Raw genomic sequence first — 16386 nt, 5'->3', positions numbered from 1 at the left:
AATTTAGTTGCCTCATTTATCTTTCCTCCAGGTAATTGAATGCTTCTTAGATTCTGCAACTTTTAATATCTCTCAGTTAGTTTGGTAATACTGTAGGACCAATGATGTGTAAAGATGATTACACCAATTTGGTGATGGAAGAAACGTGACTCTCTAGCAAATTATTTTGCCCTGAGGGATCGTTATTTCTTTTCAGTGACAACATTTTGTTTACTTTAGCTCACCCAGTTTTGTAATTAAAGCTATTGTTGGTGTAATGGAACCTCTTTCATAACATGTTTTGGCGTCGAGTAATAAGATACGCAGTTAAATGTTTACCCCCTTTCTCAACAATAGCTCAATAATATTTTCTTGTTAACATTAGTATTAGAAATAAAAATAATAAATATCTAGTATTCAAAACAAGTTGTGAAAAAAATAATGTGTTGTACCCTTTAAACGTCTTGGTAAACTTGGTTTAGAAAATGTATGTTTTGCTGTGTATAATATTTTTCAATAAAGTAAATGTTATAAAGCTTGTTTTGAAATATAAATATCAACTACACTTTATCAATACGTTATTAAGGGATTGTCTTTTGATTTCAGCCGCTTATTTCTATGTGGGGCATACAAAAGTTGTGAACGGAAATGGTCATCGTCTTCAAGATGAGAGGGGAATGTAAGTATTGATTCTTGCTTTGACTACGTAGGTGGCTTATAAAATGTTTAATTATAATAATTTGTTTGAGAAAACGAGCCGAGTTAGTGAAAACAAGTAGAAAATATTTCAAAGTATATCAATTTAAACTATAACTATATTTTACACTTTTTTCGTAAAGTAAAAGTAATTACCATTATTCGTTGTTCGAGAACGTAACAATGTCCTAGATTGTAAAGGTTAGCATGCCCTTGTTATTTTCAATATTGACAACACAGTTCCTAAATATACCTAACTAATTTGGTAAGTATTCTTTAAAAACATTTTTTTTACTGTTACTGCATACAACAAATTGCATTACATGCTCAGCAATGTTCTTAATTCTTTTATTGTGTCACTTGAATCAGCAGTTTTATTATAAGCCCAATTTTAAGAATCTTAAATATTAGTAAATACAAATCTTTCGGAATTCTGATAGTTTCTTACTGACATCACGTTAAAGTGTGTTAAAAATTGGAATATCTATAAGTAAAAAATAATACATTTGCAAACAAAGTCTGGGAAACGCATAAAAGAGAGGTTAAGTAACCCTCGGAGAAAGTATATGGTTGAACATGCAATAGAAAGGAAGTAAGTAGTTGATTGTAAATGTAGGTGGCCGGTGGACTGCCTCATCGTTTCGGATCATTGACATGTAGCTCTACAGGACTAGAGTCTCCAAGTACCACCACGCCATGACGCACACAATCTAACGCACACGCACACACACACATGCACAGCAGACCACAGTTCGCGCTACATATGCAACTTTCGGAACCTACGATAATTACTCAATTACTGATCCTTTCATCTCGCTCGGCCCTATTATGGGATCGTGTGGTCGTAATTAACCACACACCACAGAGGTTCCCTGAAGGCACTTGTCAATGTCAATGGACATGAAAATAAAATAAGTAGGAATATTGAATCTGCAGAGGACGTATATAGTCTTACTTTCCAAAAAAAAAAGAGTTGATTCAAGTTCTTTTTTCAAAAATCCTTTTTTGACATATGGCAACGTGTTGTGTCTTCCTATGCGTCACAAGCAAGGGTTTCAAAAATTCTACAACTATAAAAAATTAGGCATTATAAAGAATAAAAAAACCCATGGTATTGAGGGACATAGCCTACCTAAACAATAAAATGTTATATTGTTTAGCTAATCGCATATATGTAGTGTTGAAAGCGTATATAAAGCAACCGGTGTATAATGTTCACTATAGTCAATGTGTCAAAGACATCGTGAGTTGTGATTAACGTGATGCTTGGGTTGCAGGAATACTGATAACATCACAGACAGCACGCGGGAAGGTTATCTAATCAAACGGTCATTATATCATTGCAGTCTTGCCAAGAATGGACAAAACTAGATTTAAAATATGATAATTCATAACGCCTATCAACACACATATAGTTTAGTCCCATATAGTTTTACAATGACTAGGTGTTTTTCAACGTACCTGTAGGGACTATAAAATGAGGTTTTTATTTTAATCCACATCCTTCTAAGCTTTACTAGGACACAAAATTTGGCCCAAACGACCAAAACAATTATTCAAAAACTATTAATGCCTAGACTGTATGAATAAATGGTTTAGTCTTAAGCTGAATAACAGTGATTTTGCAGTTCACTTCTGTTTTGTATTTTGTAATTTTTTATTAGAAATTTTTAGCGGTTATCTGATTACACAATCAGTATCACCGTCTTTGGATCTGTTTGAACTATTTTATTGCAGAAAATGTATAAAAATACAATGCCAAATGTAGGGTTGATACATTTAATTTTCACGTCTATGGTCTATGGTAATTTTAACAAATAAAAGACATATTAAATAACTACCCCGTGTTGATTTTGCAGGTCACAACCCCTCAAGAGGTACCGTCGTCGCCACATCACCCTTACCTTGCCAGAGGGTAAAACGCTCGCTAACATCAAGTGGTTTGCCGTCTGGTGTGATGAGGCTTCGGTAGGTCCATACTATACATAAATATACCTAAAACCTGTTGTCTTTATTGATTTTTAAAATAATTATTATAAGAAATCCAATTAACACCCATCATGCAGTGAATTGTATGTCCACATAAAAATGATGAGATATATTCATGTTTTACAACTTCTCATATATTTATAGGTTAACTTTGGCGACGTAAAGATCCCCAAGAACCTAGACTTCCCGAGGCCCCAGAAACTTGCTCAGCTTAACGGTGTGCACGCTGTCTCCTCCGAGCCCGTTGTTGTGGTGGACGCGCAGACTCTGCTCATACCTTCCTTCTCATATGACGGCGAAGCTCCAGGTAACAAATACAATCATCTTGTCACCACACTAAAATGTAACCAGTATTTTTGTAGCTTTATTTGGTGACTCCAGTGCAGGCCGGGCCCAAACACATGCTATTTTGGTGTTAGAGTGAGATAATAGCTGTCTACTTAGTCGAATTCTTAGCTAGAACTACAACGCAAAACAACTCAATACCGGTACCTTTTAATAATTGATAATTAATTAATAATTTTAATAATTGATTGAATAACTAACTGTTTGATTAGACTGCAGTGTTTAGTAAAAATGACACGTTTTCTATCGTTAATCTGTTATAGCGTACACACCTTAGGCAGAGGCGTATTTAAATTTTGGTTTGTTACGTTCTGACAAGAAGTCTGACAAATTTAATCTTCGATCTTGTTATATAACAGCTGAGGGACAAACTAGAAATTAGACGTGACCAATATAAATCATCAATAATATAATCATAGTAGACAATCCTACTTTGAAAGTTCGTGGGTTTTTAGCAAATTATAGGGAATTAGGTATGTTTACATTGTTAAGGTACTTTGGGTTTAAAAAATAAAATATAATGAAAATAAGAAAAATTTCCTGTCTTTTGTAGGAGTACGTACATCTTGAATCCAAACTCCAGCTTAGACTGAGTAAGAAGTAATAGCCAGTCGAGTTTGCAATACAATTAGTGAACTTGTAAATGCTTTCCGTCATTAAGGCCTTTTAAGATAAAACTTGCCACAACATTTAACAATACTCAGAAAAGACCTTTTAACTTTCAAATAACTCAATCAATGTCCTAAAGTTTTCATTTCGTAACAGTAGTGCAACTCAAGTCGTATTCATGAAATCTAGGTTCTGTCGTAGTTGTAAATATAGTCTACTCTATTTTATACGTTTATGTAAATATAATAATATTTTACTAATTAACGTGTCATATTTTTTTATACAAAACAAAGAAATACAATTAAAAACACCATCATGTTTATGATATATTTTCTAATATATTTAAAACTAGTAATGTGTGACATCCTATTTTTTTTAAGTTACACCGTATATATTTAAATCTTTTAACCAAATCATGCAACCCAAGTCAATCTCTCTTCAGAATAAGACTATATAAGTCACCGATCAAAAGCAAATTATCTAAGTATAACTAATGAATAAAAAATAGAACGTGCTGATTTAACCTTTTAATTTCACTATAGTTTACCGCTACAACAATTAAATCAATTTCTATTTGAATTGTTCGCAAATCATTAACTTCATTAACTATTTATCAAACCTATTATAAGACCATTGAACCGTTGCATTGAAAGCCTAATGGAAGTGTATTGTCACCAGACGCCAAGTTCTGGGTGGGCCGAGGCAGCAAGCCTAGTCCCCAGGGTATCAGAGTCCCTGACGAGAATGGCAAGGAGATCCCTCTGAGGCGATACGACAGGAAGACCATCGTCTTGACCCTGCCAGGGGACCTCACTGTGTTCGAGATTGGCCACTTCGGTGTCTGGTGCGAGGCCTTCACTGTAGACTTTGGCCACATTCAGATCCCCTCCGGTCTTAACGTCCCTCCTTCCCTCAAGATGCTCGGGGTCTCGCCCCAGGTAAGATTCTTCAGGATTACTAATGGATAGACCCGTAACAAACTAGTGCACCTACCTACCTCACATTACTGTATTAACTGCAAAGTAATAAACCAATTTCAGACTAAATCTAGTCTTGTAGTTTTAACTCACCTTAACCTTAGTGCTTTTGTACAATTGCTTTCGTACTGGTAGTTACGGTTAAGGTTATGGCAAATATTGATTTTCTATGCTATACTTTACCACATATTATACTAAAGTTAGGGTAAATTTAGTAACCCTCTAGAAGCGTGTTTTGTATATTAGGGTTATTTTATTTAAAGTAGTCGGTGGCAACTAGGGATGATAAAAACGAAAAACAATTAACAAAGTTAACATTAGAACAATAACGCACAAGACATGTTAAATGTCGTAACTTTATATGACAGTGTACAAAAGATTGATAACAACTGACACATACAAACTATATACCTGACGTTTAACATCAGTAAATGTTATTTTAATTACTATATTGTGATTATCTTCAAAATATAATGTTTGCAATAAAGTTATTCAAAAGTAATATGCAAAGTTATTCAACTGAATATCTTCAATCAAGGAAAAACTTACACTCAAAGTGTTCAGAGACACACGTAAAAAAAGCAATATTACTAGATCGATAACGTGAAATAAATTACATGTGTTCAGAAGTTGTAAGAAGAAGAATTCTATTTATATAATATTGTGAAGGTCAAACGTAGTAACGTCACGCTTTCTGCACCACAGAGGACGAAGAATATCCTTTGTTATGTTGAATAATCTCTAACTCTGACACATGAACGTATAGGTGACCTTGAGCTCAAGAAAGCATACACAATTTCGACCTTGATAAGAAACTGTATAGAGGTTCATTGTCTTAGACTGTCGCAAGGATCTACTATCATTATGTCTCAGTAAACGACCTTGGTTTATTCTTAGAGCACTAGGAAGTGCACCTGACTTACATGGTGTACAGAAGTGTCCCTTAACGATGATCAAACAGGGAGAAACTTGCTGCATAAGACTTTGAAAACGATCCTTTAACCTAGAAATGTGCAGTTTCGAAAACTTTGTAGGAATAATATAATCTGACTTTCCCTAAATTAAGTGTTATAACGAATAAATAAAAAAGTTATTCTTCAAATGGCTTCCAACAGAATCACAATATTGCTTCTACATGTTTTACTAAGTTGTTACAGTGAACATTGATTTACCTAGCAAATAAAAAAATAGCTCCTGCCTGACTCCCATACCTGTGCGTATCCGGGTTACTCCGCTTGTAAACATGACTGCATATGTTCACATAAATCCATAAACACATTTTTATGTAAACAGTCTAAAATTAGTTCGAATAAAGATTAAAATGTCCTTGGAAATTTTCCAATTTGTCGATGTGAAATATGTCTTAGAAATGTGCTAACCCTAGACGATTATTTGGTTGGTAAACATTTCGTAGCCTTTCTCCGAGCAAAGAGGCTTCATTAGACAAAGACTGCACAAGAATCGTGCATAAAGACTTGAAGTGAGATCACGGAGGCGTACAAATAAGAATGATCAAGGTGAAGTCACTAGGAAGTATGTGAAGATGAAACTTCCGGCCACGAACTCGTGAAACATCACACGAGGCTGTGTGTATTTCACACCATCCAGCACACGATCACGTGGCTTCCGATTATCCACACCTTCGGCCTTCACATTGACTTAACGGAGGATTCGCTAGTATTATGGATCGATTGAACATAGGTAATTTGATAAGAAGGCTACCTTTCAGTGACCTAGAGTCACCGTTAGCTCAAACGCCAGACGCTCACATCGTGTAAAGAAATATTATAACTAACTATAACATTTAAAACGACGAGATTGGTTCTTTTGTATCTCTGCCTAACATGTAAACAACCTTATTTAGGAATATAACATTTAATTGATAAACAAGAGATAAAACAAACTACAACCAATAACCTTTTGATTCTTTGTTTAGGCTTACATGCTATAGAGAAATCGTTTAGCTATAGAGAAATCCTTGTATGTAAATAGCCTAATCGTTCACATAAATTCAATATCTGTAAAAAGCAGAAAATGATCAATTTATCGTGTTTGGTCATATAGTGTTTGATCGTATTTGGGAATTTAAGTCTGGTAAATATTTTTCGCTACGTTAGCATTTTTTAATTGATTATATTTTATTTCATATTTCATTAGTTAGGAAAGGATTTAACTGACTCTGCACCTATTAGCTTACATTTTTACAATCTCTGTAATATGAAACAAATATAAACATTACTTGAAAAATGAATGAAATCATAATATATCCATCGATGCCCTATTTATATAAATTCTGTTTTAAGTTAATGTTGTTGGAAATATTAATAGCTTTAGCTAGTAAGAGGGCCGACATAGTAACAGTAAACACTTAACCTTTTCTTTTTCTGTCTTGTTACAGAAAAGGTCGCGTTCTCTCCAATTGTCGGCCCTCGAACCGTCCCAACAGCTTCAACAGGAACCTTCCAACAACTACAAACAGAGGATAGGGAACCGCGATAAAAACTACAACACTAACTTTAACTATCAAAATGTTCTACCCCTTTTCAACCCCCAGGAGACTATTAGGCCAACTACATACCGCCCGCAACTCTTCGTTCAACCCACAACCATAGATCCACAGTCGCTTCTCGGTGCCGATCACAGGTTTAGCCAGAAACACACTAACGGTTACCTACCCTTAAACCAAGTGGGACAAGCCGGTCAACAGACTCGGCCACATTTGGGACCCCAACCGCAATACAATACGCTAAACCAACAACGATCTTTTCCCACGCCATCAGTTCAGATCATTCCATCCATCTCATTGAATGACGACAACGGCCTGATCCAGCAGAACCAGTTCGACCTGGGTCCGTTGAGCCAACAGGTGTATATAGACCCCGCCTATTATAACCAGCCACTGCAGTATGATCAGTTCAGGAACGGCCAGTATCCTTTCTTGATCAATGTTCAAGATGATCAGTTTGCGTATCAACGACCTATTAGGAAGGGTTCCGACAATCCTCCGGTAAATTCCATCCCTTCCAAAGATGTAAACAGGCAACAAAACACTGTGCCAAAACAACAGACACAACAAGTCAAACAACAGAAACCCATAAAGAGACCGAGTTCCAACCAACCCACGACAAAACCCATCCAACCGACTCAGCCTACACCGCTGCAGACTGAACCATTTCAAATACCCTTGATTCCACAAGGAACGGGGATATCCATATCGTCTTCTATTCTAGCGGACGAATTTCAACAAACCGTTGTTGAAAACCAGCCTCAACCCAGACAGGCAATAGTTCCTGTACCTCTTGAGTTCTTAGCAGTCCCTCAGTTTATCAATGATGGGTTGTTTAGCACCGACTTTGGCTCTATTGCACCTCAAGTTGTTCTGCCTGCCACTGCAAACTCTAGACCATCTACAGCAGCAGCTCAGAACCTTCGTGCCGTAGCCAGACCAGTGCCTCGTGCCCCAGCTCGTACCATACCAGCCTTCACTGGCAACCCTCAAGGATCATTTAGTAGATTTGTCTTGAGCAGTGGTTCAAGTATCCATGATACGTTGGTTAAATATTAATATTGTAAGTTAAATGAAATCGACGTATCATTTAGACGGTGCTCCATAGGCATTTATACATTTCTTACTCAAACCACCAATAATACTTCAAAAATATTCTCAAAGCATCAACCAAAATTAAGCTTATTGTGCCCTCCATAAATTCACAAGCTCTTAGAAATCATCTTTACTCGAACTTATCAACTAATCAACTTACACACTTTATTTCCTTAGTAAATCCTAGCTTTATTGCCATATTGACGGTAATTTAATACGCTACACTAATTTCCTATATCCCAGTAAATTTCCTATTATATCCCAGTTGTCAATTGAAATGCCAGGTTGAATGTATTGGAATTAGATATCAAATACTCAAACGAAATCAGCTAATCCCTATGAGCATGTACTCGTAAGTTCTTCTTCAAGAGCATGAACTTGTTTTTGGCAAGGTTCGCAAACGGTTGGTGTTGAGAAAGAATGGAATGGCGAAAGTGTGCGAGATCCGAAGAGTCGATAGAAAGGATTATTCGGCGTTTCACAAGCAGCGGCGTCGGATGACCCTAGTTGTGCAACAGTGAAAGTAGCCGTGCAGGATCATAGTTCCTGGCGAGGACGGAGACCGGTCACCACGGCCACCACACGCCGATACAGCGCTCGACAGAACTGTAGACACATTTGGTATACTTGGACAAAGTTCGTTCACTAAGATCTTTCCTTGGTTTGAAGTGTGTCTAGCATGTAAACATAAATGGAACATTAATCCTGCACCAACAGGATTTCAAAATTGGATACAAACATCACTGTTCTTTCATTCATAAAACAAAAAAAAAATACTTGAACTGGGACGGCCAAAGTTAATTACAACATAGACTACAATGAAAATGCATTCAAAGAGGGGGGGGGGGGATATTGTTACAGGACAATGATAATTCTGAGTAAAGCAAAACTAAAAATTAAGGGTTTAAGCAAAAATGTTAAGTTAATTCGAAAAATAAAGCATATTTTTACGAATGCATTGATAAATATGTATACAAATGCTCAATATTGGTTTCAAAATTTTATGATTCCCAAACTTGCGTGAGCTTGGGTTCTAAAATAACTTTAAATACTACAACCGTTACACAATACATTGAATGCAACATAAAAACATACTTGCACCATATTTACTGTAAACGATCACTTATCTTGTAGCTTTAAATTCTCACTTCAGGTGCTTTTTATATTTTCATATTTATTTTTTGTCTAATGGTTAAATACATATTTTAAGGCCTAAGTTAAATAGATTTATAATTGTAGGCAAAACACCATACTCTACTTCAATTACATGTTGACTGTTGTACTTTTCATTTTCAATCTAATTTGTAAAATTCACCGAAATGGATCCACATAACAACTGTCATATAAAATGTTATTTAACCTTCTAACTACCAAATAAATCGCCCTTATCAAATACAAGACATTAACAAGAATGTAATTTTCATTGTAAAATAGTTTGTAAAGCATTAATTAAAGCTCAGTCACATATAAGTATTGAACACAAGCTCAAAGGCGATAGAACGCTAAATCACCTTATTGATGTATAGTATTTTATAAAAAAGAGTTTATCATTCTGAAATATGTATAATATGTAATCAAGAAAAAAAGTTACCATTTACGTTACCACCGTTATTTTAAGTAAATATTTATTTTTAAATCCTAAATATACCGGTGTTCCTGAAAGTATTATTTATTTTATATATGTATTTATATTATTTATTCATTACACTTATCAGCCATTTATACAGTTAAAAATCAAAATATAGTCCGTTAAGGAGGTTGAATAGTTTTACATCTACTGTTATGTACTAGTTCTTTAATCTTACACCTATGCAATATGCAACTACCTTCACTTTAGATAAATATCTTAATTTAATTGACTTATTCTTAAAGTAAAACAACTCTTTTTATTTATGTCATGGATGATATATAAGTATAAAACAATGACTTTCCTTTTAAAAGAAGTTACCAATTATCTAGTTATAATGTATAGATAAGTTTTGTAGTTTTTATAAAGAAACACGGGCCATCAACAATTTTGATGGCAAGTCATGTATTTTGCAGATATGTATATTTAATAAAAATAAACATAGTGCAGCAAAACAAAACGATTTTAATTTATCCTTCTTAAAACCTAATTCTTTATTTTAATTTAATAAACATTATATAAATATTTTAAAAAATCACACGCTTGTAGTGAAAAAAAGAAGATAAAATTATCAAGAAACAAAGTTGTTTACAATTAATTAAGCTTTAGGAGTATTTAGCAACTTATTATTGGCTCACTTATGCTTGTTGACATTTTAAATGACGGCAAATTACTGTCCTTGTTTGCATATAATCCGCAGCGATTTGGCCCTATTACACGGTAATTGTACAGCAGTCATCTCTTGGAACGTTCACCCTTACCTCCACAACAAGCGTAATGATCGTGTTGTCGACATTAGTTGTCGTGACAATGTTACAACTGGCAGGTTGTAGTCAAACCGTTCGTCATACTTTATGTTTTATTTACAATTTGCTTGATTGATGTATAAAACCACACAACCATGCAATTTACCATTGAGGAGGCATTTACATTTTAATCCTACAAACTTTTAAACGTAAATCCGCTGAGACAAGTGTGAAATTTAGCATAAAAACAGATTCTGGTTGAGTTAATGTGTAGAAAACTTAATTAGACCGATCGCTCATCACACATCATGGGTATGAAATATGTTCTATCAAAGAAATACCACAATTTAATTAATAGTATTGGGATAGTTGAAGCGATAGTGTCACATATGCTATCAACTAAACAGGGTATCTTTAAAATCCTTCAATTAATGAAAAGAATAACAAAAACAACATGATTCCTTCCCTTGTAGTTAGTATCTCAATCCTTATAATGCAAATGCAATGCCATTATGAAATTGGTTTATTCGTGAATCCATGCATTTGCAAATTGTATAAGTTTCTAACGTAGTGTTGCCGCTTAAAATGTTTAGAGAGCACGAAGTTTTTTTAAAAAAAAAAACTTGGTAATGTTATAGAGTACGTTTGACATGAAGTTTGTAAATTTATTTTTACAATTTCCAAAGAACAAGAACACATGACGTTAAAACTAACATATGAGAAATATATTTTGATTTTAAATTATAATCATTTTTTGTTGATTCACTACCCCCTTATAGTTTGCAAGTAACACAATAAGTGCAGTAAAAATAAGAAAAACATTCCATAAACCTAAAAAAAATTAGCACAACTGGGGAATTTGGTACAGATGTTGGGTGTACCTTCCTTTTGAACATACTAAAAGTCCCCTAAAATTGAAGCTGCACTACGGCCGCCATATTGGAAAATGGTGGCATATTTCTGTTTTTTCGCTATAGTGACTTTATTATTAGAGATACAGGAAAAAGTTAAATATACAAAATGTAGTCCATCTAAAAATACAAATTTTTTGTGTTTATCATCTTTCTCTAAACCCAACGGCTTTTGAGTTATTTGTTATTAAGTATATTTAGTTTTTTCTATTTATCAAAAATAGGTAAAACACATGGAAATTGACCGTTACTTTCAAGGATTATGATAATTTATCCTATTTAGTTAAATAGTGTGATACTATAAAATCTTAAAATTTAAGCTTATTTTATGAGTAAAATAACTCTGCCACAAAAAACCTGCAGACTCAGCAAATTTCCATTTGATTGGATGTTTTATTAATTGTATTTAAATAAAATTAGGTTTAACAGGTACTTAGGTTTGCTGCTACAGGTAGGTTATTATAGTGTGTTTTTTTTTCAGTAAAATATCAATAACTTAGTATAAAATAACTAATTTCCCAAGTTTGATCATAATATATCTACGCAATAGTCATATAAATATGTTATACTCATTTTTACCCATTTAATAAATTAACATTTTAATATTTTGATGGCACTACCACTATCACTCTGAAATCAACTAAGTGGGGCGAATAATTGTCGTAAACCTTGAAAGTAACCGTTGATTGCGATGGGTTTCACATGAACTAGACATGAAAAACAGCCTTCCAAATTTACAATGGGATGTCAAGTATAGTTAGTTAGTGTGGTGGTGCCATCAAAATACTAAAATGTTAACTATTACATGGGTAAAAAATGAGGATAAAATATTAATATGACTATTGCGTACTTTACAAAATATGGTTGATTTCCTCACTGCACACAATATTTTTGGTGCTTGGTACGAATTGATATTACTTAAATAACAGGCTCAATCTCCTTTTGAAAACCCATTTGGTTAATATTCTAATCGTGACGAATAATCGCCATATTTTTAGTAAACATAACCAAAATTTGTATATTCAAATTTGTAAACTGTAAAATTAAAACTCCTATGCTATTCTTATGAATTAGTTAACTGTTGTAGTTTGCTTGTTTATAGATATATTATGATCAAACTTGGGAAATTAGTTATTTTATACTAAGTTATTGACATTTTACTTAAAACAAAAACACACTATAATAACCTACCTGTAGCAGCAAACCTAAGTACCTGTTGAACCTAATTTTATTTATATACATTTAATAAAACATCCAATCAAATGAAAATTTTCTTAGTCTGCAGGTTTGCTGTGGCGGAGTTGTTTTACTCATAAAATAAGCTTAAATTTTAAGATTTTATATTATTACACCATTTAACTAAATGGGATAAATTATCATAATATTTGAAAGTAACGGTCAATTTCCATGTGTTTTACCTATTTTTGATAAATAGAAAAAACTAAATATACTTAATAACAAATAACTAAAAAACCGTTGGGTTTTAATAAAGATGGTAAAATCAAAAAATGTGTATTTTTAGATGGACTACATTTTGTATATTTACCTTTTTCCTGTATCTCTAATAATAAAGTCACTATAGCGAAAAATACAGAAATATGCTGCCATTTTCCAACATGGCGGCCGTAGCACAGCTTCAGTTTTAGGGGACTTTTAGTATGTTCAAAAGGAAGGTACACCCAACATCTGTACTAAATTCCCCGGTTGTGCTATTTTTTTTGGGTAAAAACATATTTTTATTGTACTAAATAGACTATTATTGAAGTTTTTAGCTATGTCTTGGTTGCAACCTAACCCAACCCAGTCTATGTTTATTACCTATTATCAAGCTTAATCCCAAACAGGATATGTAGATAATAACATTCCCTACAGTAAAATTAATTTACGGAACCTGAAAATGCCAAATATGGCGAAACATATGTAGTGGATTAAAACACTCTGTTTGAACTGCAAGACGAGGCATGTTTTAGTTTAGGTTATACTGAGCAGTTCAGGGGCTAAAAAGTGGAACTTCATAACATTTAAACATTTAAACCTTTAAAAAACTGAGTGATAGTAAATCAACGGAGAGGTTCCTTTATTAGATAATGATGTAATATATCATCTTATTTCTGCAATGTCTGCTAATTAAAATAAGATAAGTTAAAATTATAAAATAGTTTTTTCGTTGGTAATTCATTCAATTGTTTACCATTATGGGTTGGGTACATTCAAAATATAAAAATTATAAGACATAAACAGTTTATTCATATCCAAAAACAAGTAATCTTCTTTATCAACTATGTTATGTCAATAAGAACAGTACGTGTAAAAACATTTACATAAACGCACAAAAAAGTCAACAAGTTTTCAAACAATTTACAGATATTTGTTGGTAACAAAGAAGAATGAAATTTTAAATAATAGTTGTCAAATAAAGCTTACTTTTCTTTTACCAAATGGAGCTCAAAAGGCAATTCATTACACTTAAGCTCTCTTGAGGACTCATTTAAAAGAGCCCTTACACTAATCCTCTAACAGCTTTATGAACGAAACACAGTTCAACGTTACTTTAACGTCACAATGATTGAATAATTTTAACTAATCTTTTATTCCATAACATACCCTCTATGTTATTTCATTTGTAGTACGTAATATTTGACTTGAGTTATTACGAGAAAATTACACGATACAGTTAAATTTATTTTAATGTTTACTCATTTCGGTGAACATGCCTAATTTTAAGGTAAACATGAAGATGAGGCCTGAAAATTATTGATATTTCAAGTCCAGATCGTGTTTGATTCAATATAAAATTTTTCAGCATCTGAAGAATGTAATGTCAGAGTTTTATTTATTTCATAAAACGTTTAGTTTTAAAATTGGCGGGACAAACTGACACATCAAACCATAGATTTGTGTAGTTTTTATTGTCAGCCTGTCAGCAAACAGATGATTGATTCATCACTTAACACAGAATATTGTAATTAGTTGGTAGACCATTTCAACAGATTGCACCACGTGTTTTAGGTTTAAATCTTTACATTACATGGGAAGTCTATTCTGTGTGTAGTCAATGATACAACCTATTCCTGTGAATCGATTGATTAACTTTTCAGTGCACGGCAAATATTGCCTTTACAATATCAGATGAGCCATTACAAATAATAACAGAATAACATAGATGAATAAAAGTAAGGCATAGACAACAGTAGAATAAACTAGTAAACACCATATGGATAAGAGCAGTTAGAAAAATCTATATATTTAATACGCTAGGCATATTTTGGTCATAATTGTTTTGGAGCGGTGGTGCTACCGATCACCATGTCCAAGGTGTCGTTAGAAAGGTCTTAGCATGTAGTTTTGCCATCAAACAAAAAAACTTTGAAATTCCATCAGGGCCCTGCTCCAGTGGCCTTCAAAGTTCCCACGTTATTCTTATGGAGAAAATGTTTGTTTACATTTGAACAGATGAATACTTTGACACTAATATTTGAAACCGCTGGTTATACTAAAATTTTGAACAAAATCAAAACATAACCAAAAAACGTTCGACATAATGGAGACTATAAGACGTTAACCAGGACGGCCAATAGGAGGAGGCTGACGAACTTTAACTGGTAGATGTGAAAGAAATACAAACAATACTATTGTCATTGATAGCCGAATACAGCAAGCACCCTTCCGTGTGGGGTTTAAGTGTGCTCTCCAACAGCCACCTGAAGATTTCACATTCAATTTAGATCTGTTGGTTAAATCGCTGCATAAGCTGACAATGAGGCGGGTAGGACCACATTGGAAACAGAAGAGAGAAGATATTAGATGACTGGCAAATGCGTCGGGAGCAGAGTGTTTTATGTTAACATTTTTAAGGTAAACATTTGGATATATACCTAACATCAGAAAGGGACTGGAACATGATTGGGAGATGGGCAATTATGAAACGCAGTTTGTCACAGGACATGGCAAATTTCAAGGCAAATTTGAGAAGATTTCACATGGTGGAAAAGTAAGTATGTAGATGTGGAGAAATAAAAACCAAAAGAAACGTTTCTATAAATTGTTCACTTCAGGAGACAAATAGGAGAGAACTGGAATAAGTCTTGGATAAGAGAGGTCTAGAGATAAGAAAATAAAACATGATGAGTGACAAGGAAACAAGTGAGAATTTAGAAAATTAGCTAGGGAAATAGGAAAAACCAGGGATACATACAGGCGTCAAAATTTAAAAAAGAAGCAAACAAAAACTAAGAAAGAAAAGGAATGAAAACCTGCCCATGAAGGGGAGAGGAAAGGTTAGAGCGAATCTCAATGATCCCTATCGCTCAGGGCGGTATGGGGACGGGAGTCGTGCTGTTAGGCTTTTGGACCCATAATGTGTCTGGAACCTAATGCGGATATGAGTAAGGCTATTTGTAGAAAACACTATTTACAATAAATGTTGATTATATCAATCTGTTATGTACATCTTGAGTAGTTCCATTATCTTTGAGTCGAATATTTTAAAGTAATCAGAAATTATAACTGTTATTAGTTTTAAAATAACACCTGTAATACTTAGCAATTACTCGAATTCGAGCAACAGGTACACTAGTATTTTAAATTGGCTACATCCATAATCCAATAAATCAGATTACTGAATGATTAAATAGTTATTTGTGTAACTAGTGGTGAAAGTGGCACTTTGCTGCACACGAGAGCAATGTTTACGCACGAATGATCTCGAGTGCAGCAAAGGCCTTTTTCACTCGTGTTACACATTATATTTTTCCTACAGTCACTATAAAGCATTTAAATAATTAGTCTTTCAAACACTATGCAACACGTTTTTAGGTTCAGCTGGCAACACAAATGGTGCCCTAGAGAAAGTAGTACCCGCGGTCCATATCACTCCGCTATTTTTCCTCGGCAAGAAATGTGCTCC

At 33.8% G+C, this 16386-nt stretch overlaps 1 protein-coding gene across 1 annotated transcript in view; it reads left to right on the top strand.

Annotated features, from left to right (window-relative positions):
* Positions 1-16386, top strand: part of LOC129004110 (protein Skeletor, isoforms D/E-like) — a 67310-nt gene that overhangs the window by 24118 nt on the left and 26806 nt on the right. Inside the window, exons 3-6 of the mRNA XM_054432541.1 lie at positions 586-658; positions 2535-2643; positions 2809-2971; positions 4297-4556. Of these exons, the coding sequence (XP_054288516.1) occupies positions 586-658; positions 2535-2643; positions 2809-2971; positions 4297-4556 (605 nt within the window). The remainder of the gene's footprint in view (positions 1-585; positions 659-2534; positions 2644-2808; positions 2972-4296; positions 4557-16386) is intronic.

This window comes from Macrosteles quadrilineatus, unplaced genomic scaffold (assembly GCF_028750875.1).
Source record: "Macrosteles quadrilineatus isolate MER2022 unplaced genomic scaffold, UCM_ALF_1.0 Scaffold_1__1_contigs__length_201487025, whole genome shotgun sequence".
NCBI lineage: Eukaryota > Metazoa > Arthropoda > Insecta > Hemiptera > Cicadellidae > Macrosteles > Macrosteles quadrilineatus.
Note: the sequence above shows the minus strand (reverse complement) of the source record. Positions and strands in the feature narration are given on the sequence as shown.